The sequence below is a fragment of the Pogona vitticeps genome, chromosome 9, assembly GCF_051106095.1.
Source record: "Pogona vitticeps strain Pit_001003342236 chromosome 9, PviZW2.1, whole genome shotgun sequence".
Lineage (NCBI taxonomy): Eukaryota > Metazoa > Chordata > Lepidosauria > Squamata > Agamidae > Pogona > Pogona vitticeps.
In genome coordinates, this window is record NC_135791.1 from 22,348,528 (window position 1) to 22,369,330 (window position 20,803).

At 49.2% G+C, this 20,803-nt stretch overlaps 2 protein-coding genes across 3 annotated transcripts; one reads left to right on the forward strand and one right to left on the reverse strand.

Annotated features, from left to right (window-relative positions):
• The first annotated feature begins 372 nt into the window (after positions 1-372).
• On the forward strand, positions 373-13,575 carry GSK3A (glycogen synthase kinase 3 alpha). Of its 2 annotated transcripts, none has more exons than XM_072980317.2 (11): positions 373-709; positions 2,587-2,774; positions 2,887-2,970; positions 4,277-4,387; positions 6,405-6,535; positions 8,807-8,913; positions 9,484-9,581; positions 10,051-10,146; positions 10,444-10,630; positions 12,564-12,665; positions 12,858-13,575. In XM_072980317.2, the coding sequence occupies exons 1-11, from the start codon at positions 478-480 to the stop codon at positions 12,932-12,934; spliced, it is 1,413 nt and encodes a 470-aa protein (XP_072836418.1). In that variant the 5' UTR covers positions 373-477; the 3' UTR covers positions 12,935-13,575. The 2 variants fall into 2 exon arrangements, with proteins under 2 accessions (XP_072836418.1, XP_020663598.1); XM_020807939.3 differs by lacking the exon at positions 373-709 and adding an exon at positions 1,878-2,026.
• A 3,118-nt stretch (positions 13,576-16,693) lies between these two features.
• Positions 16,694-20,565, reverse strand: LOC110086746 (zinc finger protein 574). The gene is made up of 2 exons (XM_020807894.3): positions 20,455-20,565; positions 16,694-19,680 (listed from the first exon to the last, which is right to left on the reverse strand). Exon 2 carries the CDS (start codon positions 19,673-19,675, stop codon positions 17,084-17,086), a length of 2,592 nt encoding a protein of 863 aa, XP_020663553.3. The 5' UTR covers positions 19,676-19,680; positions 20,455-20,565; the 3' UTR covers positions 16,694-17,083.
• Between the last annotated feature and the right edge of the window lie 238 nt (positions 20,566-20,803).

The following is a 20,803-nucleotide window of genomic DNA, read 5'->3' on the forward strand; positions in this document are numbered from 1 at the left end:
CGCTCTGCCTACGAGAGCCTATGTAGTAGCCCCATTCTGCGATAGGTTTAGCGAGCCTCCTGCGGAGGATGCTGGGAGACGCAGTCTTTTCCCACCCCTTCAAGGCAAGCGGTTGAGCGGCCCTTGACTCCATTTCCCACACCTCCTTGCCGCAGAGCGTGTCCCTGCGCATGGCACTCTGGGACGTAAAGTCCTCGGACCGAACCCACACCGGAACACTGCGGCGTTAGAGGACTTCAGGACCCACCATGCCCTTCGGCAGGAGTCCGAAGGGCCTGTCCCTTGGCTGCCGCTTCTGGGAAATGGAGTCCTAAGGCCCGTCCCTGCTAACCAGGCGGAGAGCGGCGGGGACTGCATTTCCCGTCGGCTCTTGCGGCAGGGCCGGGCTGGGCCGGCTAACCGAGCCGTCTGAGACGGAGCCAGGCAGCCAGCGCGGCCCCCCCTCCCCGGTTCCCTTTCCCCGGTCCCGGCCTCACCATGAGCAGCGGCAGCGCCGGCTCCTCCCGGCCCCGAACGAGTTCCTTCGCAGACCCGTCCGGCGGGGCTCCCGCCACGGTCCCCACCGGCCCCGGCCCGACCTCGGGGGCAGCGCCCGCGGGGAAACCCGGGGGAGCTGCAGGGCCTGGGCCGGGGGGAGGAGGAGGAGGCGGCGGCGGAGGAGGCGGGACCAGCACGGCGGTCGGATCCTTCTCCGGGATCAAGCTGGGCCGTAAGTCCGCGCGGGGGTGGGACTGTTGTGGGGGGGCGGGGGCACGAATTGGTGGGGGGGGAAGAGGAGGAGGAAGGAGGGGGGGCACAAAAGAAATCAGGGAGGAGGGGAGTTGGGGGGGTCCCGGGGGGGTCCCTTGGAAGGGGAAAGAGCATGGTGGTGGGGGGGGGGTTGGAAGGGCAGAGGGGAAAGGAGCTGGAAGGGGGCGGGGAAGGGTTAAAGGGCAGAAAATCGGGGGAGGGGGCAAAGGGGGAGGGGGCAGACACCTGGGGGGGTGGGCAACCCCAAGGAAGACTTGTAGGGCTAGTAGGGTCCCTCTTCCCCCCGATCAACCCCCCCCCCCGCCTGGCTTAGGCGGAGTAAAAGGAGGGGGGGTCATTTAAGGCCTCTGAAGGCTCAATGGGGGTGGGTGGGGGAAGCCCTGGGGCAGGAGGCCTTTGGGATGACGGGCCATCCTGGGTTTCTGGCCTTTTAAGGTTTTTCAAGGAGGGCAAGTGGATCCAGGGCCGGAGGAAGGAAGGAGGGAAGGCACCCCAAGCAGGTTGCCAGAAAGAGAAATGGGCAAGAGTGGTCTGGTCGTCCAGATAGGCGGGGTATAAATAAAACATATGATAGATAGAGAGATAGATAGATAGATAGATAGATAGATAGATAGATAGATAGATAGATAGATAGATAGATAGATAGATAGATAGATAAGGGTCATAGGATCGGATGCCAGGGCCCAGGGGCAGAAGAGGCAAGGGGCAGGGATCTCTGTTGGCAAGACCCCAGGGCAAGGCCAGGCCAGGGGACCGGTGGCGGGAGCTATTCGAGGTCAGCCGAGGGGTCCGGATTTATACCAGTGACATCAGGATGAACTCATGGAAGGGGGGGGGGACGTCAGGGAGGGTAAGCCAGAGAGGTATTCCTTTCCAGGAGGGGGTTAGAGAGCGAGGCTTGCCTGGGAGCGCTGCTGCTGGTGCTAGGATGGCTTCACTTTTATTTAGTGCCAGGTAGGTGTTGAGAGGATTGGAGTGTCTAGAAATGACCTGGTGCTTTCCCCATGAAAAATGGCAGGAGTATGAGAGAGAGAGAGAGAGAGAGATGCTTGATGAAAAGGTAGAGAGAACCGGAGTAGGGATTGGTTGCCTAGTAACTGTCGGATGGGCGTGGCCACTTTCGCTCAGGTAAAGGCAGGACAGGTGTGGAGTTGGAAGGTGGTGGTGGGAATCAGGTGTTGGGGGTGCGTGAAGGCTGAGGCGTGACTGGAAACTGAAAAGGGGTACAATTTCTAGTGTGGAACGACAAAAGGGAGCATGGAATGGCAAAACCTAGGTTGGTATTTAGTATGTTAGTCACCTTGAGGTGAAAAGTTATTTTTCCAAGCTCTGGAGAATGGGGAACAAGACTCTCCTAGCCTCAGTGTGTTTGGTCACTTAGTTCTTCTTCCTATAGCTGTCCCTCTCTCTCTCTCTCTCTCTCCTTCTTGGTTATGTCAGGGAGATGGGGGGTTGTTGTATTTGATATGGAGGACTACAATTGATGCTCCGTGTTACGAAAAAGTTTTTGCAGTAGTGCGGGTTAATATGAGGTGAGGATTTCACAGAAAGTTATGCCAGGAGATGTTTGCTTACTCGTTTCAGTTGTTGAGTATAGAGTGTGAATTTGGAGGCCAATGGGCTAGAGTAGCTCGGGTCAGACAAAGGTAACTCTGTTCAATTCATATCCGGGGGCATTTAGTGTTCATAGTGTTTTGATAACTAGGAAGGGCCCAGATATGTTTGCAAAGAGGAGGTCAAGGAGTGCTTCAGACTCCTTGGAAGTAACTTGGCATTTCATTGGAAGTTCAGAACCCTGTTTCTATAATATTTCTCTTCTTCCCCCCCCCCCAACAGGAGACAGCGGCAAAGTGACCACGGTGGTGGCCACACCTGGCCAAGGCCCGGATCGCCCCCAAGAAGTCTCATACTCTGATATCAAGGTCATCGGCAATGGGTCATTTGGGGTCGTCTACCAGGCCCGACTTGTGGACTCTGGGGAGCTGGTGGCTATCAAGAAGGTGCTGCAAGATAAACGTTTCAAGGTGAGTTGGAAGGAAGAGTGCCTCTTCTTCTCTCGGGGTTTTTATTATTATTATTTTTTTGACACAAAGTCTCTGTGGCTCACCTTTAGTCTTTCTTATTTTTTAACTACAGAACCGTGAGCTGCAGATCATGAGGAAGCTGGATCATTGCAATATTGTTCGCCTGCGGTATTTCTTCTACTCAAATGGGGAAAAGGTGAGGGAAGGAGAAGAAGAAGGTTGTTTTGCTCTGGATTTCAGGAAATCCAGTGGTGTAGAGCATGGAGGAGAAAGCGTATCCATCTTCTCCAAAACACATTTTTAAGGGCGCATACTTAAAACAATCTGGCTTAATCCTTTAACCACCATTGTTTTTACGATCAAGGTTACTCTCCCTCTACTATACACACACACACACACACACACACACACACACTTTGGGTAGTCCAGTCTGCATTTGTGACCGAATACATAGTAGGGATGTGGATTAAGGTAGAGTGCAAGGATACAGTCCTCATTATAGAGGATGAGATGTCCAGCTGTTTCTTATTTGTATCCCATTTTTTTTCCTCTAGGAGGCATCCAGAACTGCTTTCAGGCTAGTTGACATATTTCTGGCCACCTCCATTGTATTCTCACCGCAGCCTTGTAGGCTGAGAGATAAGAACTCTGCTAAGACAGTCCTGTATGAGTTTCATGGCCAGCTGGGGATTTGAACATCAGTGACCTTGGTGGTAGTCTTCACCCTTGAGCGACACTGCCTCTTCTTTTTCTCAGAGAGGTGCAAGTGGACAGAAAAAAAACCCAGTATGTTTAAACGGCTTCAGTGAATGGACCTTGTATGATTCGCCCACTGAAGGCGACAATAGTATTGTTGGCCATTTTGTTCTTATTTCATCCATTTAAATCCACCTGGTTTTCAGGAGTCTTCATCTATCTGCTTAAAATACGAGATTTGTGAGACGGCTGTTCTGTGGGTGACTGTGCTGCTTCCTCAAGCCAGGCTAGGGACTGAAAATTAAAGGTGATAATAATTAATGATGTACCGAGGCATCTCTTCAGTGACCTTCTTGATTCCAGGTCTTTGGTATTTTTTCCCAGAGCCTAATTTGAGGAACGGCTCATCCGACGTGGTCTACACGGTGCAGTTTTCATTGCTGGACCTCAGCTTGAAAGTTGTGATTGTGGGATGCCGAATACCTGGCACTTACTACCGAGGAAGAAACAGCTGGCCCCTCTCCAACGAGGATTGTAGCTGTGTCTTCCGAACAGACCAACAAGCGCTTTTCTCTTTTGAGAAATACAGCGCTCATTATTTGCTACTCCACTTTTGCGTTTTGCTTCTCTCCCTCTGCGAGGTTTAGATATTTCACTTTGGTTTTGGAACAAATGTTTTGAGATTTTAACAGGGGACAGTGGTATGTACAGGCAGTGGCATCGTAGACTATGTTGTCCACTGTCACCAAATTGCCGCTTTCCCGAGGTTCCAACTTACTCCCATCTTTTCCCACAATCTGTTACAGAAGGATGAGGTTTATCTTAATTTAGTCCTGGACTTTGTGCCCGAGACGGTCTATCGTGTGGCCCGCCATTTCACCAAAGCCAAACAGACCATCCCTATCATCTATGTGAAGGTATGTAGCAATCTGCTTTTTAAACTTTTCATGTTCAGGAAAGTGGCCATTACTGTGTGCTTTGATATTTAGGCTTGGGGGGCGGCTGTCTTCACTGCTTTTCTGATTTTGTCATAACAAGAGCCTCCCCTTTTGCTGCCCACCTGTTCACCCCTCAAGAGAAGCCACCAGTTCCTAGAAAGCTTAACTCTGTCCCTACCAACGGTGAACTTCAATTAGTTTCTATTTGCCTCATGGCTGTATTGTGTCATTAACATCCTGTGTGACCTATGAGCTAAGTACATACACGAACCTTTTGCTAGGAATTAACTGAATTTGGCAAGCTACAGGGAACAGACAAATGGATCGCATTAGCCTAGTGTCTCTATTGGGGCATTCCTGCTGTTGTCTGATCATTTAATTCTGTCTTGGTTAGTATGGAGGAGAGCTAAATAAGAATACCGAAGCCCCATCTGGGTCTGCTGGAAATCTTATTCAGACGCCTTTCAAGCTTCTCAAAGTTCAGCCATAATGGTCTAAATCAATGTGAGCCTATATTTGGTGCCATAAAGGGCTAGAAATGTGTAGTTTAGAAATGCAGGGTGTAAAAGTTGAAATGAATGGAATTATGGAATTACTAAAAAGAGGCTGGCTGCTACTGAACTCTCCTGTTCCGGAGGAGATACTAAGGATGTGAATAGTGATATTGGTTCAAATCAATGATCTGTTTGGGCTCGCATTCTGTCCTTTGGGAGGGATGACGGTAAAGGCTCTTTAGCAGAACATTCTAGTGATACCACTTGCCTGCTGGTTTCAACTAACTGGCGGGGGGTGTTTACAGGCCCGTTGGAGTTGGAGGTGATGCTCATGGTGTGCGGGAAAAGATCATGTCCATCAGACAAGACTAAGAACATTTGTACATGTCACCGTTTATTTTGTTGATTTTTATAAAACGTTTTGTGTGCAGATGTTCAAAGCAGCTGGCAAAACTTAAAAAGCAAACGTCCTGGATACTTGCAAGAACAATGCTCTCAATAGATGCACTACAAGACACAGAGTAGCATATTTAAACACTACTTTTTTTAAAAAAAAAAGTTTTTTAAACGATATCTGAACTGCTTGAATCAAGTCTGTGCACTAAGCGTGTGAGTTTTCCTCCCCCTCCCCCCCAGGACTTCCCTTCTGTCTTGCTTCTCTTTGCCACTTTTCTCTGGGACCCCCTTTCACCCCGTCTCAATATTCTTGCCTACCTCCTTTCACCTTCTCAGAGTCTATTTTCACCACCCGCCTTCCTTAGGCTCTCTGGCCTGCTTGTATTTGGCTAGAATCGAGGCAATGTAGGAAAAGAGGGTAGGAAAAAAGTTCCTTTCCTTTTTTTTTTTAATGTGCTGTTCGGGGTGCCTCCTGGGCCTCACCACGGCTAAACTCTCTTGGTGTGTTGCAAGTTTCCCCAAGCTGTTGTGTTCCGTTTGTTTGTTTGTCTTTTTGGATCTCAACTCCCATCAGCCACATCCACCCTGGCCAATAACTGGTAATTCTTGGCATCGTCGTGTAAATGGTCTGGAGAGCACTAGATTTGAAAAGGTGATGCAGCGTGACTTAGAACTTGTCAAGAAAGTAGGGCGCGTTATTCTGTGTTGCCACGATTCTACCAAAAGTGACAAACCAGTAAGCTGAAATACAGCCTGTATTTTGGAAAGCTGGCTACATCGGTTTGTTCAAGTGATTGGGGGTGACGTGGCCTCCGTCAGACTCTGCCAAATGTCTTTCTGGCTGTTGTAGCAACCGCAATGTCATTATATTTTGGTTAACTTAAAACCACATGCTGGCGATCCTGGCATCCCCACCATAGCAGGGCTCCATAGTTTGGTCTATGTACTGTGCGGAGGCACTACCTCTTACGTATCTTTCGGCCTACAGCGTTGGTACCCATAGATGAGTTGGTTGCCCTGTACAAGAGGGGGTTCTTCGGCATGTGGCATCACAGAGGCTTTTCCTGGTCGAAACTAAATGCCTGTCTCTTCCCTCCTCAACCAAGGTGTATATGTACCAGCTGTTCCGCAGTCTGGCTTATATCCATTCTCAAGGCGTGTGTCATCGCGACATCAAACCCCAGAACCTGCTGGTGGACCCCGATACAGCAGTATTGAAGCTTTGTGACTTTGGCAGGTGAGAGAGCGGCAACAGAAGCCGCTGCCTGTAGCGCAGCTACTTGTGCAGTCGGCTCAGCTCTTTTTCTTTGTCATGTATTTTGTGTATTCATAGCATTTGTTTAAAGGTTCCCCTTGACAATTAAGCCCAGTCGTGTCCGACTTTAGGGGCCGGTGCTCATCCCAGTTTGTAAGCCAAAGAGCTGGCGTTTTTCTTTAGACATGTTCGGTGGACACGTGGCCGGCATGACTAGAGACACAGACCACTGTTACCTTCCCACCAAAGTGGTACCTATTCATCTACTCTCATTTGCATGCTTTCAAGCTGCTTGGTTGGCAGGAGCTGGGACGAGCGGCGGGCGCTCACCCCGTTGCGCGGATTCGAACTGCCGACCTTTTGCTCAGCGGTTTAACCTGCAGCACTGCCTGTGTCCCTTTCAGCATTTGTTTATCGCCCTTCTCCTTCCTAGAGCTCTCAATATGGTTTTAATGAGGCTACCATTATTTTTTAAAAAACCAAGACAGTGTTTTTAAAAGCAAACCTAAACCAATCATGATCGCTCCCCAATTACTCATGAGTCTTCCTGGCAAAGTACAGTACATAGCCATTTAAAAAGGGGGCTCCATAATTCTGGTGCTCCAAACATTTCACTAAGCTGTCTTTTTAAGGGATTAGTTTAATTGATGAATTAATGACCTGGGCAGATTACAAACCTTAAAAGCCCGTAATCAAAGGAAAGATTCACTAAAGTTGTGTACAGCCTTGTATACAATTACTACATGTATTAGTGAAAAGGTTCTGCCTGTGCAGAGTGGATTTGGTTTAAATCAAATGGATTTAAATCACAGTTTTAATTGAAATGTTTTCACTCTACGATTTAAATCGTGATTTCAATCCATTTGATTTTTAAAAGATCTTTGATTTTTATCTACCCTGTGCCTGTGGAACCTAAAATTTTCAGCTAGAAAAGCAAGATGGAGTGACCTGCATAAATTAAACAAGCTTGACTTCTTGTGCCGTGGCATAATTTACTGTTTCACATAATTTATTTTCCTTTTGTTAGCTGGAGGGAAAGGGGCAAGGAGCTGAGATGGTCTACAGCTTGTTTGGTTAACTGAGACCTGACTAGGCATGAGCTGTAGACTCGGGACTGTAATTTTGCAGTATTGTGGGCTAAAGTAACTTAAGTTGCATTTGTTTTAAATGCAAGCAGTAATGCTTAGGATGGTGTGTTTAATGCTTTATTCAGCATCTTTTCTGCATGCCTGTGGAACAAGGTTGAACATGCAGCTTTGTGTGTGTAAAAGATATATTTATCTTTAGATTGTATAATTGGCATTGGTTTGGTCTTGTCCAACTGCATACATTACTGGAGTGACGGTGCAACTGTGTATTTTTCATTGTGTCTTGGGCTGGTTCCTTTCTCTCGTATTCTGAAACTCTTGGGCTTCAAATGGGGTCGATCTCTTTATTTAGTAAATTCATATTCAGTGAATAGAATTGTCTCTCCTCCACACCTGCTTGCCTGTATTCATCTGTAGTAAGATAGATGATGATGAGATCCGGAGCCAACAGCTTTTTACTCTCCCATGTCCTAAAGGCTTATGAATTCAGGTTCATGCTGCTTTTATCTCCTGTTTTTATTGATGGCCTTTAAAGACTTCCAGTGGAATTTTTACTACTGTACTTTGTTTTGGTGGCATGGGAGAAAAATCCTTTATATCAGGGATGAGCAGTGTATGGCTAGCAGGCTGGCTGTGCCCCCCCCCAACTATTTTGCAACTTCCCTTGTCTTCCCAAAACAATGAATGAATGGCCCAGAAGCGTTGGGACTCTTCCTAATGCAGCAGTTCCCCCTACAAAACCAAGCACATATAGGGTCTTGCTTGAACATATGTGTCAGGAGGATTTTCTGGACACAGAAAACTGGAAATGAACTTTTATTCACTTCTCATTTAGGGAAGAAAATTGCAAAACAACATCCCCCCCCCAAAAGAAAAGAATCACATTTTTGTTGGGGGGGGGAGATTTGTAGCTCAAGATGGGTCTCCAGGGGGCAAAACGGACCCCTCAACCAGCCAGAATTTTCCATTCCCTGCCATTTTGTCCTTTTGGCATAGCAGTGAGGGTAAAAACAGAGAGGAAGCAACAGGCTGCTGATCATTCATGGAGCTTCAAGGCTAATGGTGGATTTGAACTCTGCCCTTCCCAGTCCTGGTCTGACACTACCCACGAGAAAAGACTGTCATTTCACAGACACCCCTACTTTCCTCTTCCTTTTCTTTTCAGTGCAAAGCAGCTGGTGCGGGGAGAACCCAACGTCTCCTACATCTGCTCTCGCTACTATCGTGCTCCCGAGCTCATCTTTGGGGCCACCGACTACACCTCAAACATAGGTGAGAACCTGGACTGTCTCCCGCCCCCCCCCCCAGCTTGTCTCTCTTTGCTCCCTGTACATCCATGCAGCATTAATATTTGTGGGGGACCTGGTTGCCGAGGAAAGCACATTTTGCGCATAATCGGATATGACAGCTGCTGGAAATGCCACTTGTTAAGATGGTGCGATGTGGCTTCATTCCACCTAAGTTGTTCTGGCCGTGGCCTCGGCAGCAGTGGCCCATGAGATGTTTTGGATTTCGGCCCTCAACCTCTCCTCCCGCGGGTTGTACTGGCTAGGTAGGGCCGATGGGAGTTGAAGGCCACAGTGGCCCACCTCGGCCTTAAAGTTCACCCACCACTGCGAGTCCAGAATCTTCTGCTAATCAGCCATGGGTCTCCCAGGTCTTACTCATCCTTACTTGGCAATGTGAGGCGTGGAGACTGGGACCCTTTGCATGGCACATGCAGGTATTTCCTTTTCTGTAACGAAAACGTGAACTCCAGTCTCCTGGCCTCCTGTATTCAACACCTGGGCTGTTTCCCAGAAAGCCCACTGCCCCTGAACAACCTTTTCCTCTCTTTCCTAGATATCTGGTCTGCTGGCTGTGTGCTGGCAGAACTGCTGCTAGGGCAGCCCATATTTCCTGGAGACAGTGGGGTGGACCAGCTGGTGGAGATCATCAAGGTAACGACGGAAAAACTAAAAAATAATGTCTTGTAGCGCATTTAGGATTAACCGGTATATTGGAGCATATACTTTGGGGGATTACAATTCACTTCTCCAGTTGCTGTCTTCTGACGTTACTTCGGCCACACGTTTAAATAGTTTTAGGGGTGAGGTCAGAATGAAATAGGACCCAGAAAGTGACAGTGGCTTTGTTAACACTGGTAGGGATGGTTGTGTTGATTATGCCATTGTTCCTGCATTAGGTGAAATAGTTCTGCTAATGTTAAACATCTGTGGGCTTTATTCAAAAGGGGTGGATAGTGGTAAAGGAGAGGTGAGGACTGGAGGCATGACGATTTCTTAGATAAATCCAAGAATGCAAGGGAGCGTGATACCAAAACGTGTGGAAACTGCTGAGATGGACGGAATCGGAAAAGCAGCAGCGGGAAGCCTTCCTTTTAACTGTGTCCTCTTCTTCCCCCCAAAGGTTCTGGGGACCCCAACACGAGAACAGATCCGAGAGATGAATCCTAACTACACAGAGTTCAAATTCCCCCAGATCAAAGCACATCCTTGGATAAAGGTACAGGAGATTGAAATGATGCTGAGATGAATAGAAGGGGGGCGGTCTTTGCTTTGGCCGCTCACTTTCCTTTTGGACCTTCATTTGTTAGATATTCAGCGGATTCGACTGTTTCTAAGATGCAACTGACGAATGTAAATCTCAGATAGGCTGATTCGCAGAGATTGGTTCGTTAGGCAATCCTTTTTCAAAGAAGTGGAAATGTGGGGATGGGGTGGGCAGGAGGGAGGGAGGAGGGCATTTTTTGGCTCAAGGATGACCCCCTGTACCCTTGTCTCTGGTGTCTCCTTGTACCAGGTGTTCAAACCTCGCACGCCGCTGGAGGCCATCTCGCTGTGCAGCCGGCTGCTGGAGTACACGCCCGCCACTCGCCTCTCCCCGCTCGAAGCCTGCGCCAACAGCTTCTTTGACGAGCTCCGCGAGCCTAACACTCGGCTGCCGAACGGCCGTGACTTGCCCCCACTTTTCAACTTCAGCCCTGTGGGTAAGTGGCGAAGAGTGGGAGAGAGAGAGGCCCACGAGCAGGGAGGAGAACCCACCCACGCTGGCCCTTGAAGGGTTCGGCCAATCTGATGGAACCCCAGGCCCCGGCAGGGAGAGGAGGGCTTGGGTCGCCATTTAACCTTGGCTTTGAGGGTGCCAGGAATCACATTAATGGCGTTGAATATTGATAAATGAGATGGCCATTTATTTTTTAACAGCTGCCTCAATGCTTTTGGCTGTACCCATCTGCTTTTGAGGGGGGGGTTGCCTCTTAGTGCCCTTCCACATTTGGGACCACCCTGAAGGCTAGGCAAGTTCTAGGAAGTTTTTAACATCTTGGAATCTGCCGTGACCACACAATGCCCTGAAACTAAACCAAAAAGTCCCACTTCCGGCTTTGTTCACCCTATACTTCACGAATGTACAGGTATGGGTGTAGGCGTGTTTCTAAGAAGACCTACTGTAGAACAAGACTAATGAAAATATTTCTTTACCCAGCATGTTGTTAGTCTGTGGAACTCCTTGCTACAGGATGTGGTGATGGCATCTTGCCTAGATGCCTTTAAAAGGACAGATTCCTGGAGGAAAAGTCCATTTCAGGTTAAAAGCCATGACGGGGATGCATCATCTCCAGGCTTCAAATGAAGGGACCTCAAAATCCAGGGGAGGGGGTATCAAGAGACAGGTCTTGCATTGTTTTGTGTGCTCCCAGGGGCATCTGGTGGGGCCCCTGTGAGATACAGGGAGCCGGACTAGATGGGCCCCTGGCCTGATCCAGCAGGGCTCTTCTTACGTTCTTATTGGTAGTTCCTGAAACAGCCATTGCCCCCCTTTTCCAGGAATGTTGGCAAGTCTTTGTGTCCAGGGTCTGAGTCTTGGTACCAAGCCCCAAGTCTGAGTCCTTGTTAAAAACAAGCTTTTTTTCTCCAGCAAAGGGAGGAGTAGGTGGGTTTCGTGAGTCAAGTCATAGTCATTAAAAAAAGGGTCAAAAATCAGAGTCGAGTCACCCGTGCAATTTCAGTCTGTCTTGACAGCAACTGCTGTGAGTGAAGTTCCCATATTTGCCCTTTTCTCCCCTAAGTCTTTTCCCGATAGTAGTGGTGGCAGAGAAGGGTCTTTAGTAGTGCATTAGTGGGAGGTCTCTAGCTGTCCATAGACTGCTTGTGACACACCTAGAATTAGAGGCTTCTGTCTCAGCTTGTGTCACTTCATTGTATGTGGCCTGCCTCCGTTCCCTCGCCGACCCTGTGCATGAGTAACCCTGTGTGATTTCACAGAAGGGGCTATCAGTTAAACGGAACTGGTAAGGGGCTGAGTTCAGTGGTTGATCACCTGACCACACAGTGCCTCTTTTATGTAAATCCCTTAGATCTGGTGTGAAGCATCATATAGACCAGCTGCGCCATCAGTTACACCTACCTACCCTTCTGCTGATCCAGCACTTAAGTGGAGGAGGTGTTGGTACTTCTGATATGTGTCTGTTCTTATCCAAGCTTTTGGAAGGCTTAGAATTAAAGTGCAAGAGTTAGGGTTTTGAGATACCCTGAGCTTCAACAGCTGGTTTGTTAGAGGTCTTCGGTGCTATCCCTATATATGGCTGGATTCCAGCTCTTAAACCTCATCCCTTAATCAGATTTTTTGCTTCAACCTGCATGCATCTCCCCCCCCCAACGAAGATGCTGATCCCAGCATCAGATGAAGTTCCTTTTTACCTGCAAGAATTGACATGATTTGTTCCATCCGCCTTTTGCAACATTGCTCCCTTTTAATTTTAGCACCTTGATCCAAAATGGTGAAAGAGAAACACGCTTGAATTATCTCCCCCACCCCACCCTAGGCCCTTGGATGCACTACAACCCCCTTCCCCATGTCCCTGAGTTGCCGTCTGCTGACAAGCCCTACATACGAGTCATCCTGTCTCTCTTCCCTTATAGAGCTCTCCATTGAGCCAGCGTTGAATTCCAGCCTCATTCCACCACACATTCGGTCCCAAGCGAGCTCCATGGGATCCCTGCCTGGCCCCACGACTGCGCACAGTGAGTGCTTTCTCTCTGGCCTCTTTGGACTCGAGCAGGGACAAGCAAGAGAAGACGAGGAGGAAAGGCTTGCCTGCCCTTGTCCATGGTGGGGCGTTTTAAGACACGGGACCCTGGCAATTTCTGATGCCTTCTGGGAACGTGGAGAAAGGTTTGGTCTTCCCCCTGAGTCTTTTGTCTTTCTCTCTGTAGGTGATGGAAGAATGGGAACGGACAGGAGCCAGGTGACACAAGCAGACGGCGCCGGACCCATCACTAACACGTCCTGAGGGGCCGCTCGGCCGGGGGGCAGGTCCCCCTCCACTACCCCCTACCCCCCAGGCCACCCACATGGACTTTTACGAACTGTGAATGGTGGGGGGGGGACGCATCTGTGGTCTGGGGGGGGGACCATGTGGAGCCTGCCTCCCATTGGCCAAGGGGGAGGCCAGTTGGAGATGAAATGGCCCCTTGGAGGGGAGAGGGGGAACTCCCCGTCTCCCCAAATCACTTGCATTTCCCTCCCGTGTTGTCCCTTGATGCCTCGGCATGGGGAGAGGGCAGAAAAAAAAAATCCCGTGGCTTAAGGGCTCCCTTTTTCAAAAGCGGTTCAGGTTGGTGCCTCTGGGAAGGGGGCAGGGAAGAGGCTTGAGAGCTGCCACCCCCACCCCCATCCCACCCTCCCTTCTCTGCTCCCACTTCACAAGTATGTCCCCAACTTGGGTTTTTAAGTTAACCTTGTTTTTAACATCCCATGGAGGAACAATTTTTTTTTATTTTCAGTTTCATATTTGCCTACAGCTTCCCAGCAAAATCTCCTAGGGGCCCTTCCTACTCTGGGCCCACTCCCCCCCCCCCCCCCAGATCCCAGACCTGTCTGCCTCTGAAACACGGATGCTGTATTTTTAAGCGGGTCAGTTTTTTGTTTTTTTTTTAAATCCCAGTAAACTCAAATTGGTCACATTCAGGTGGGGAACTAGAACCATTCCTCTCCCCTCGACGCCCCTTCTCCTGCTGCCCTCTTGTCATTTGCTGGCTGTGCCTCCACCACAGTCTCTTAACTGGGAACAAGTAACTCCTCTCCCCCTTGCCTTGGGTTGTGAGGGGGGGGGGCATGGCCAACCATTCCTTGCTTGTCTGAGGCCCTCATCTGTGATAGCACCTGGATTTCTCGTGTGAAATCCTCCCTCCCAGGGCAATGTATTAGAGAGCTGTTCTTTCCCAATCAGGCGGGTGAACAGCTGATGCCTCCTCTAATGTTCAGTTGTGTCAGCTCCGGGGGGAGGGGGAGAGAGACCTGCCCCCCCCAAGCACCGATGCTGTGGACGACAGGGTGCAGGCGCTCGAAGGGGGCCTGGAGAAGGCAAGTTCTAATATGGTGCCCATTCCCCCCCCCCCGCCTGTAAATACATCTTTTCCTTTCCCATCCATCACTCTCAAAATGGCTTCCGTTTCCCATTTTCCCTGTAAATAGATTATTTTCCCCCCTTTTTCTTAATGCAACATTGCAATGATAGCCCTGAACCCAATTTCCCTCTCCACCTTCAAATCGCTCGAAGATTGAAGGTTCCCCCTGGGGAGCCAGGGTGCAGCCTGTGGATGAATTCCCCCCACCCCGCCCCCATCCTCATCACTGCCCCCTCCTCTCCTTCCCAACATTGTGTGTTAGTTTCTTTCTTAGGTTTTTTGGCTGTGTACAGACATCCGGTTCAATAAATTATTGGCATGAACGGAAAAAAGAGCATGGGGTTCCTTTTTCTGCTGTGGATGCAGGAGACTTGGTCAAGTGGATGCTTTGGGCCCAGAGAAGAATAGCGCTAGGGACGGTTGGGTTGCTAAACAAATACCTGGAGGAGGCAGGAGCCTATTGGCAAAGACTTTAGTGTTCCCAGCCTACAGAACATCTCATGGTAACCCTTTTTTAGGCTTGAAGGAGAGCAACTGCTCACACCTGCCGATGTGGCTACACAAACCTGTGAAGCACAGTACTCAAAACACCAATTCATAAAACATGCCGAGACCAAAGTCTGCATGCCCTAAGCATTTTGGACTGTGGGAGACATGGAAAGTAGGCGTCAGCCCCTGAGTTTGCCTTCCTTTGTCAAGAGGCCCCCTGAAATGTTCTGAATTGCCTACATCTAACACAATGGCATGCGGAAAAGGCATACAGGTGGACAAATGTGGTAACATGTTAGTAGTATCCAATGCCGAATAATATACTGAGCAATACATTCATTGTTTAGTGTCCCATGGTAAACATTTCTTGGTCATTTTACATTATAACCATCTAAATTTGTTTGCCATTAGTTGTGCTTGAAGCAAGCCTTTAAGTGATATTTAAAGTGATATTTATAAAGAACAGCTGTGGCTTTCAAGCTTCAATATTTTGTTTGCATCTTATTGCCCTGTCAAGGAAAAAATCAAGAGTCAGCCTTAATCCTGTGTATTCTTCCCTATCTGGGGAGGAAACTGAACGGTGCAATACTGTGAATATGAAATATTTCCAGGCTTTAAGCGGTTAAAACAAAGAAGCAGAGAACTGTAGAATTTTCTGATGAGGTTATTCACTTCTCCTGTCAGGGAAATGACCCCATGAGTCTCAAGTCTGCTTGTAAGAAACAGGCCCTCAACTTCTGGCCCTCCAGATGTGAGCATCTACTATAGAAACAGCTGGCCATAGTTTCTGGACACAGAAGTAGAAAAAAGCTAAAAAGTTGAGAACCACAGCTATAACAAATATAATGCACCTGCTACTGAGGTAACAGGATAAAAGTCTAGTATTTTACTGAACACTTATGAAGCACTAAGTGCACAGATGCAGAAAGCATCTGTGGCTGTTATCTTTTTTCCTCAACTCCTGTTTGAATTATACAAATTCAGCCACACCTAAAGTGGCTATGCTGACATTCCTAGATTCTTTTGCCTGCTTTTTTTGTGGGAGAGCAACCAGCTTCTATTTAAAGTAGTACAGATTTTTCAGGTGCATTTTATTAATAGAAATATTTGTAGGCACACTATCGGGAACTGCTTCACATCAGGAGATGGAAGATGCGTAGATTGGAAAGGCTCTTTAATTAAAAATCATTCCCAAGGCAGGGGGACACGGACAGAGATTTCAGTAAGGGGCATGTAGGAGAGAAAGGAAGGAAACTAGGTCTCGTATAGTACTGGATTTGGTCCAATACAATTACATAAGCATGAATTAAAACTTGATTTGCAAAGCAGTTCTGTCCCCTTTTTGCTTCGTTGCTTAATGACAGTTAAGTTCTGAAAATAATCCTTTGGTTTCAGCTAAATTTAAAAGTATACCTGGGTATTAACTTTTCTATAGAACCTTTTCTATCATGTACACAATCTCCTTGTACTAGTCAGCACAGAGGACCACAGAAGCAGAAACCTGGATCAGCTTTTGATTATAGATGCTACAGATCTGCTCCTACATGCCAAACCTTGTTGCCATGAACGACAGTAATGGCACTCTGAGTCCCATCTGCTGATTTTAACAACTCTGAAAGGTTTTCATCCTGTCCTGACAACCATCACAGTGGCTTTAACCTGCTGAAACAGCAAATCTGAACCAGCTGCTACAGAAGCCATACGTGTCATTTACTGAGGGACCTACTGTGATTTACTCAAAAAGTTTCTCAGCAGACATTCACGGCCACAGAGATAACTTTTCTCACTATTATGCTAATCTCTGTCCCTGAAATAATCTTGGATTCTCTTATCTTTGTTATTTAAAGGAAAAAGAGAAATCCAAGCTGATTGAAATAAGTCAACAGAAAAGGATGTGTCATCTGTTTTCCCCAATGTTTCTTTTTAAAAGCCCCCACTCATCTTCAGTAAACATCTGATTTTTTTTATCCGTTACACAGAAGAAATTTTAACAAAACTTTTTGTTAAAGATGTTGTACCTGGCAAACAGTTCCTTCTCCAAAATTATCAGAGGTAGCTGCCCCAGTTGCATTGATTTAGCAACACAACTCTATTACAGGAAAAAAGAGCTTTGCTGCAGTTTCCCTACAATTGAGAGAAAAAGATGCCACATATTTCCTAAGAACAGAGGAATAATTTAATGGAAACGCTAACAGTAGATGGACATGTTCTAAATATCAAGTAATTTCCTTGTGCCTCACAGGCAAACACAAAACTGGAAGATTGTAGAAGAAATTTTTTAAGAAGTTTACAGTAAGTGTAGGGTTGTGGCACGGTTGAGCGATGAACAATCCACAGCACTGCCCAAGAAACCTTCCAGATGAGGCACATTGACTGAAGATAGACCCGAAGAGTAAACCAAATAGGTTGCATCTGGGCACTATAGGCTCAGCTTCAGGGAGACACACACTGGACTGATGCATGGAAGAAAGGAAGCTGTACTCTGCTTCCTGATGATGATCATAGAGCTCTTCAGCAAAGAAGAACTAACTGTTATTCTGACCTTATACAAAGGCATTAACCTGGATGTTGCCTTCAAGCGTAGCTTGGTAGATTTCTATCGTTTCCACCAAGGGCAGAGGCTCAGCACTCTCAATAATAGCTATTGTCTCCCCAAATTCAGTGCACATGATAGTCTGGATGGGTTGGCCAGTAGCCACCAGGGACTCAGCAGATGGCAGTGCATCCTCCTGGCAAGGAGCTAGTTCTGTGTGAGTTTTGCGGTGGCTTCGCAGATTAGACAGAGTCTTGAAGGTCTTCGGGCAGTGGGGGCAGGGGTGAGGACGCTCCCCAGTGTGGATGCGCCGATGCTCTGCAAGATGCATGGATTGTACAAAGGCTTTTCCACATTCTGGGCAGCGGTAAGGGCGCTCCCCAGTGTGCAGACGCCTGTGCTCCCGCAGATGGGTAGCCTGACGGAAAGCCTTGCCACAGTCTGGGCACGGAAAAGGGCGTTCCCCTGTGTGGATACGCTGGTGGAGCTGCAGCCCAGAGGCTGCTACAAAAGTCTTGGCACAGACTGGGCACTTGTGAGGGCGTAGGCCAGCATGGCGCTGCTGATGCCGGCTCAGCCCACTGGGGGTAGTGAATGCTTTCCCACAAAGTGGGCAAGAGTAGGGCCGCTGGCCTGAATGTACCAGCTGGTGGAGGGCCAGCTTGGCCAGAGAGCCCATATACTTCCCACAAGATTTGCACGGGTAAGACTGCGGACTCGTCTGCTCACGGCGCCTGGCACAGCGGTGTTCCTGCAACTTGGAAGCCATTACAAAAAGAGCACCACAATCTGGACAACGGTGGGGCTCGTGCCCAGAATGGCTGAGCCGATGCAATTCCAGGAGACGCCGCCGAGGGAAAGATTTGTCACATTCGGGACAAGGAAATGGAAAGCAGCCAGTGTGCACAGTCCGGTGCAGGGCCAGTTGGTGGGCTCGCGCAAAGGCTGCACCACAATCTTTGCAAGAGTGGGAGCCCTCCCTATTTGGGCCCATGTGCAAGAGGCGATGCTGGCGAAGGTTAGAGGACTGGGTGAAGCGCTTGTTGCAAACCTGGCACTGATAGGGACGCTCTCCGGTGTGTGTGACATGGTGTCGTGCCAAGTTAGCCTGAGACACAAACGTTTTGCCACACTCGGAGCACTGAAATGGCCGTTCACCAGTGTGTGTCCGCAGGTGGTTTCGCACATGCACCAATTTCTTGAACTTTTTGCCACATGTGGGACACTTGTGTTTGCGCTCCAAAACATGCACCACCCGCTTGTGCCGCACCATCCGTATGTAGGTGGAGAAGGCCTTCCCGCACTGAGGACAAAGAAACCCAGAACTGGCCACTTCTGTTGATGGCCCTGGTGGGGAGGAGGAGACTGAGCCGTTCACAACTACCTCCCCATCACTGGGTGCTGGCTCAAGCGGCTGACTGGTCACTAGGTCTCCTGCCCCACGAGTGGGTGGAATCCCACTTTTGCCCACATGTGTACGTCGATGGTAAAGGAACTTGGTCATGTTGCTGAAAGTCTTGCCACAGTGGCAACGGTGAAGGGGATTGGCTGTATGGCTCTTGCGGTGCATAATCAAGGTCATCTCTGTGGAGAAGCCAAGCCCACAGTCCATACAGAGGTAGAGTGCTTCACCTTTATGGATCCGCATGTGCTGCTCAAGAGAGGCTGCCTTTTTGAAAATCTTGTTACAATTTGGACATTCGTAGGTGCCATCCACATGTACCCGCTGGTGAGCCAGCAACCTCTTGGCTGTTGTAAAACCACGTTGGCACTCACCACACAGAAACTCCTCAGTGCTCCCTGTGTGCTCCTGCTGATGCTGCCACAGTGCCTCCCCGGTTCCAAACACCTGCTTGCACTCCTTACAGCAGAAAGTCTGAGCAGGTGGAAGCAAGGCTGGGGGTTCAGCAGAATTCAGCAGTGGAGACTCATGGGGACTGCAAGTCTCTTGTGCTACCCCCTCCGAGGGCTCTCCACTCTCTTTCTCAATCTCCGTAAAATGTTCTCCCTGATGTTCTAGCAGCTCTTCGGGTGTTAGGAAGAGAAAGGCACACTCTGAGCACTCGTAGGGATACACAGGTGGAACAGGTTGTGGGGATGATGGGAGTAATGCCTGAAAGGGTGGTAGGGAAGGTGCCTGGGATGGCTGTGAAACAGATGCTTGTAAGGAAGATGAAGAAGCTGGTGGAATTGATGGAGGGGACTCAGCTGGAACGTTTTGCTTCTGGTGCGTTTGTCTGTGTGCCAGCCACAGGGCAGTAGAAGGAAAGAGTTCATTACACTCACTGCACTGATAGTGGATCTGTCCAGTGGTGGATGGTGGAGGTTGGGGGCGGCTTGGCACCTCCCTAGGGTGTACTTCCTGGTGTGCTAAGAGCTCATCAGGTGACAAAAGGACACATCCACATTCCAGACACTGATAGCGGCTATCCTGCTGGGACTCTTGGCCAGCTACACTGGCTGTGGCTGCAGGCTCGCATGATTCCTCTAGATGGCTCTGATGGTGGACCAGTACTCCCTCCAAAGTGTCATACAGAAGCCCACACTCTGAGCACATGTACTGGTGCTGAAAGAACACGGACTGAGCCATCTCCTCTGCCATGCTACCTGCAAGGGAAAGAGAGAAAGAAACCTATGTGAGTGGGAAAAGCTATCTCAATAAGAAGTAATGGTGGGATCAGGCTACAAGAGCGTAATCCATCCTTCATGGTGGAGGCATGGCCTCCTGTCATGAGAAAATGATGATTTAAATAAAACAAAGGACCTTATAAACACACAAGTATGGGTATCCCATTGAATGCAAAAGGTACGGACCATTTTCCTTAAAATAACCCTGGCCTGGATTTGCAGGGCCCCTGGAAGCAGAAAAGCCACCAGAAATGTTATGGAGAAAAAGTAAAAAGTACAGTAATTTAGAATTTCCTCCAGTAAACAGAAGTATCTGAACAACAGACAAAATAAGTTGTGTAAAGAGAATACAGTTTCGTTCTCCTGAGTAATTCCAGCGTGTTACTGTATACAGAACTATTTTTTCTCTCTCCTCCTCCTGCGTGTCCATCTAATGCTACTACTCGGGCAGATGAAAAAAGGGAGAGGGCTTTAACAGGAGGCTATGTCAGGCGCTGCTGATTCGGGGTGGGGTGTCTGCGTGTGTGTGTGTGGGGGGAGAGGGTCTCCGTCCCTTCTGTTCTCTGGGCAACAGGTATAGACCCTGCCCCTTAAAAGAGCAACCCCAGCCTCTACTGGCCGGGCCCCTGGAAGCAGAAGGGCCACCCAAGGCACCAGGGGGGAGGCGGAGGAGGAGAGGGAACGAGGAGGCGGATGAAGAAGAGGCCGTTGGCGGAGGGGGAGGTCGGGCGGTGGGAGGAGCGCCACACTCACCCGGCCCCGTGGGCCTAGCCCACTCCGGCTACGGCCGCTTCCTGTCCTCCCTGTTTGTGCTCTCCTCAGACGGGCCCGACTCGGCCTAGCCTGCACCGCGCCTTCTCATTGCCTCTCCCGCAACTCCGGGGGAACCAATCGCGGGCCTCGATACTAGGAGGCGGTTCGGCTCGGTGACGTCATGAGGCCCAACACGCGCGCGCGCACGCGCCCCCACCCCCCCAGGGGCGGAGGGATCATGCAAAACGTCCTGAGCAGCGGCCTCTCAGGGGAGGGGCGGAGGGAGCGGCTTTTAGGCCCCGCCCCGTCACGAGGCAGGAGAGGTGCGCCCCGTTACGTGGGTTACGTA

Excerpts from the sequence above, each read along its gene's own strand:
- GSK3A (XM_072980317.2), top strand. The coding sequence starts at position 478 with ATGAGCAGCGGCAGCGCCGGCTCCTCCCGGCCCCGAACGAGTTCCTTC. Across the intron at positions 6,536-8,806 it reads AAGCTTTGTGACTTTGGCAG|TGCAAAGCAGCTGGTGCGGG; the intron begins GTGAGAGAGCGG and ends TTTTCTTTTCAG. Across the intron at positions 10,631-12,563 it reads TTTCAACTTCAGCCCTGTGG|AGCTCTCCATTGAGCCAGCG; the intron begins GTAAGTGGCGAA and ends CTTCCCTTATAG.
- LOC110086746 (XM_020807894.3), bottom strand. The coding sequence starts at position 19,675 with ATGGCAGAGGAGATGGCTCAGTCCGTGTTCTTTCAGCACCAGTACATG.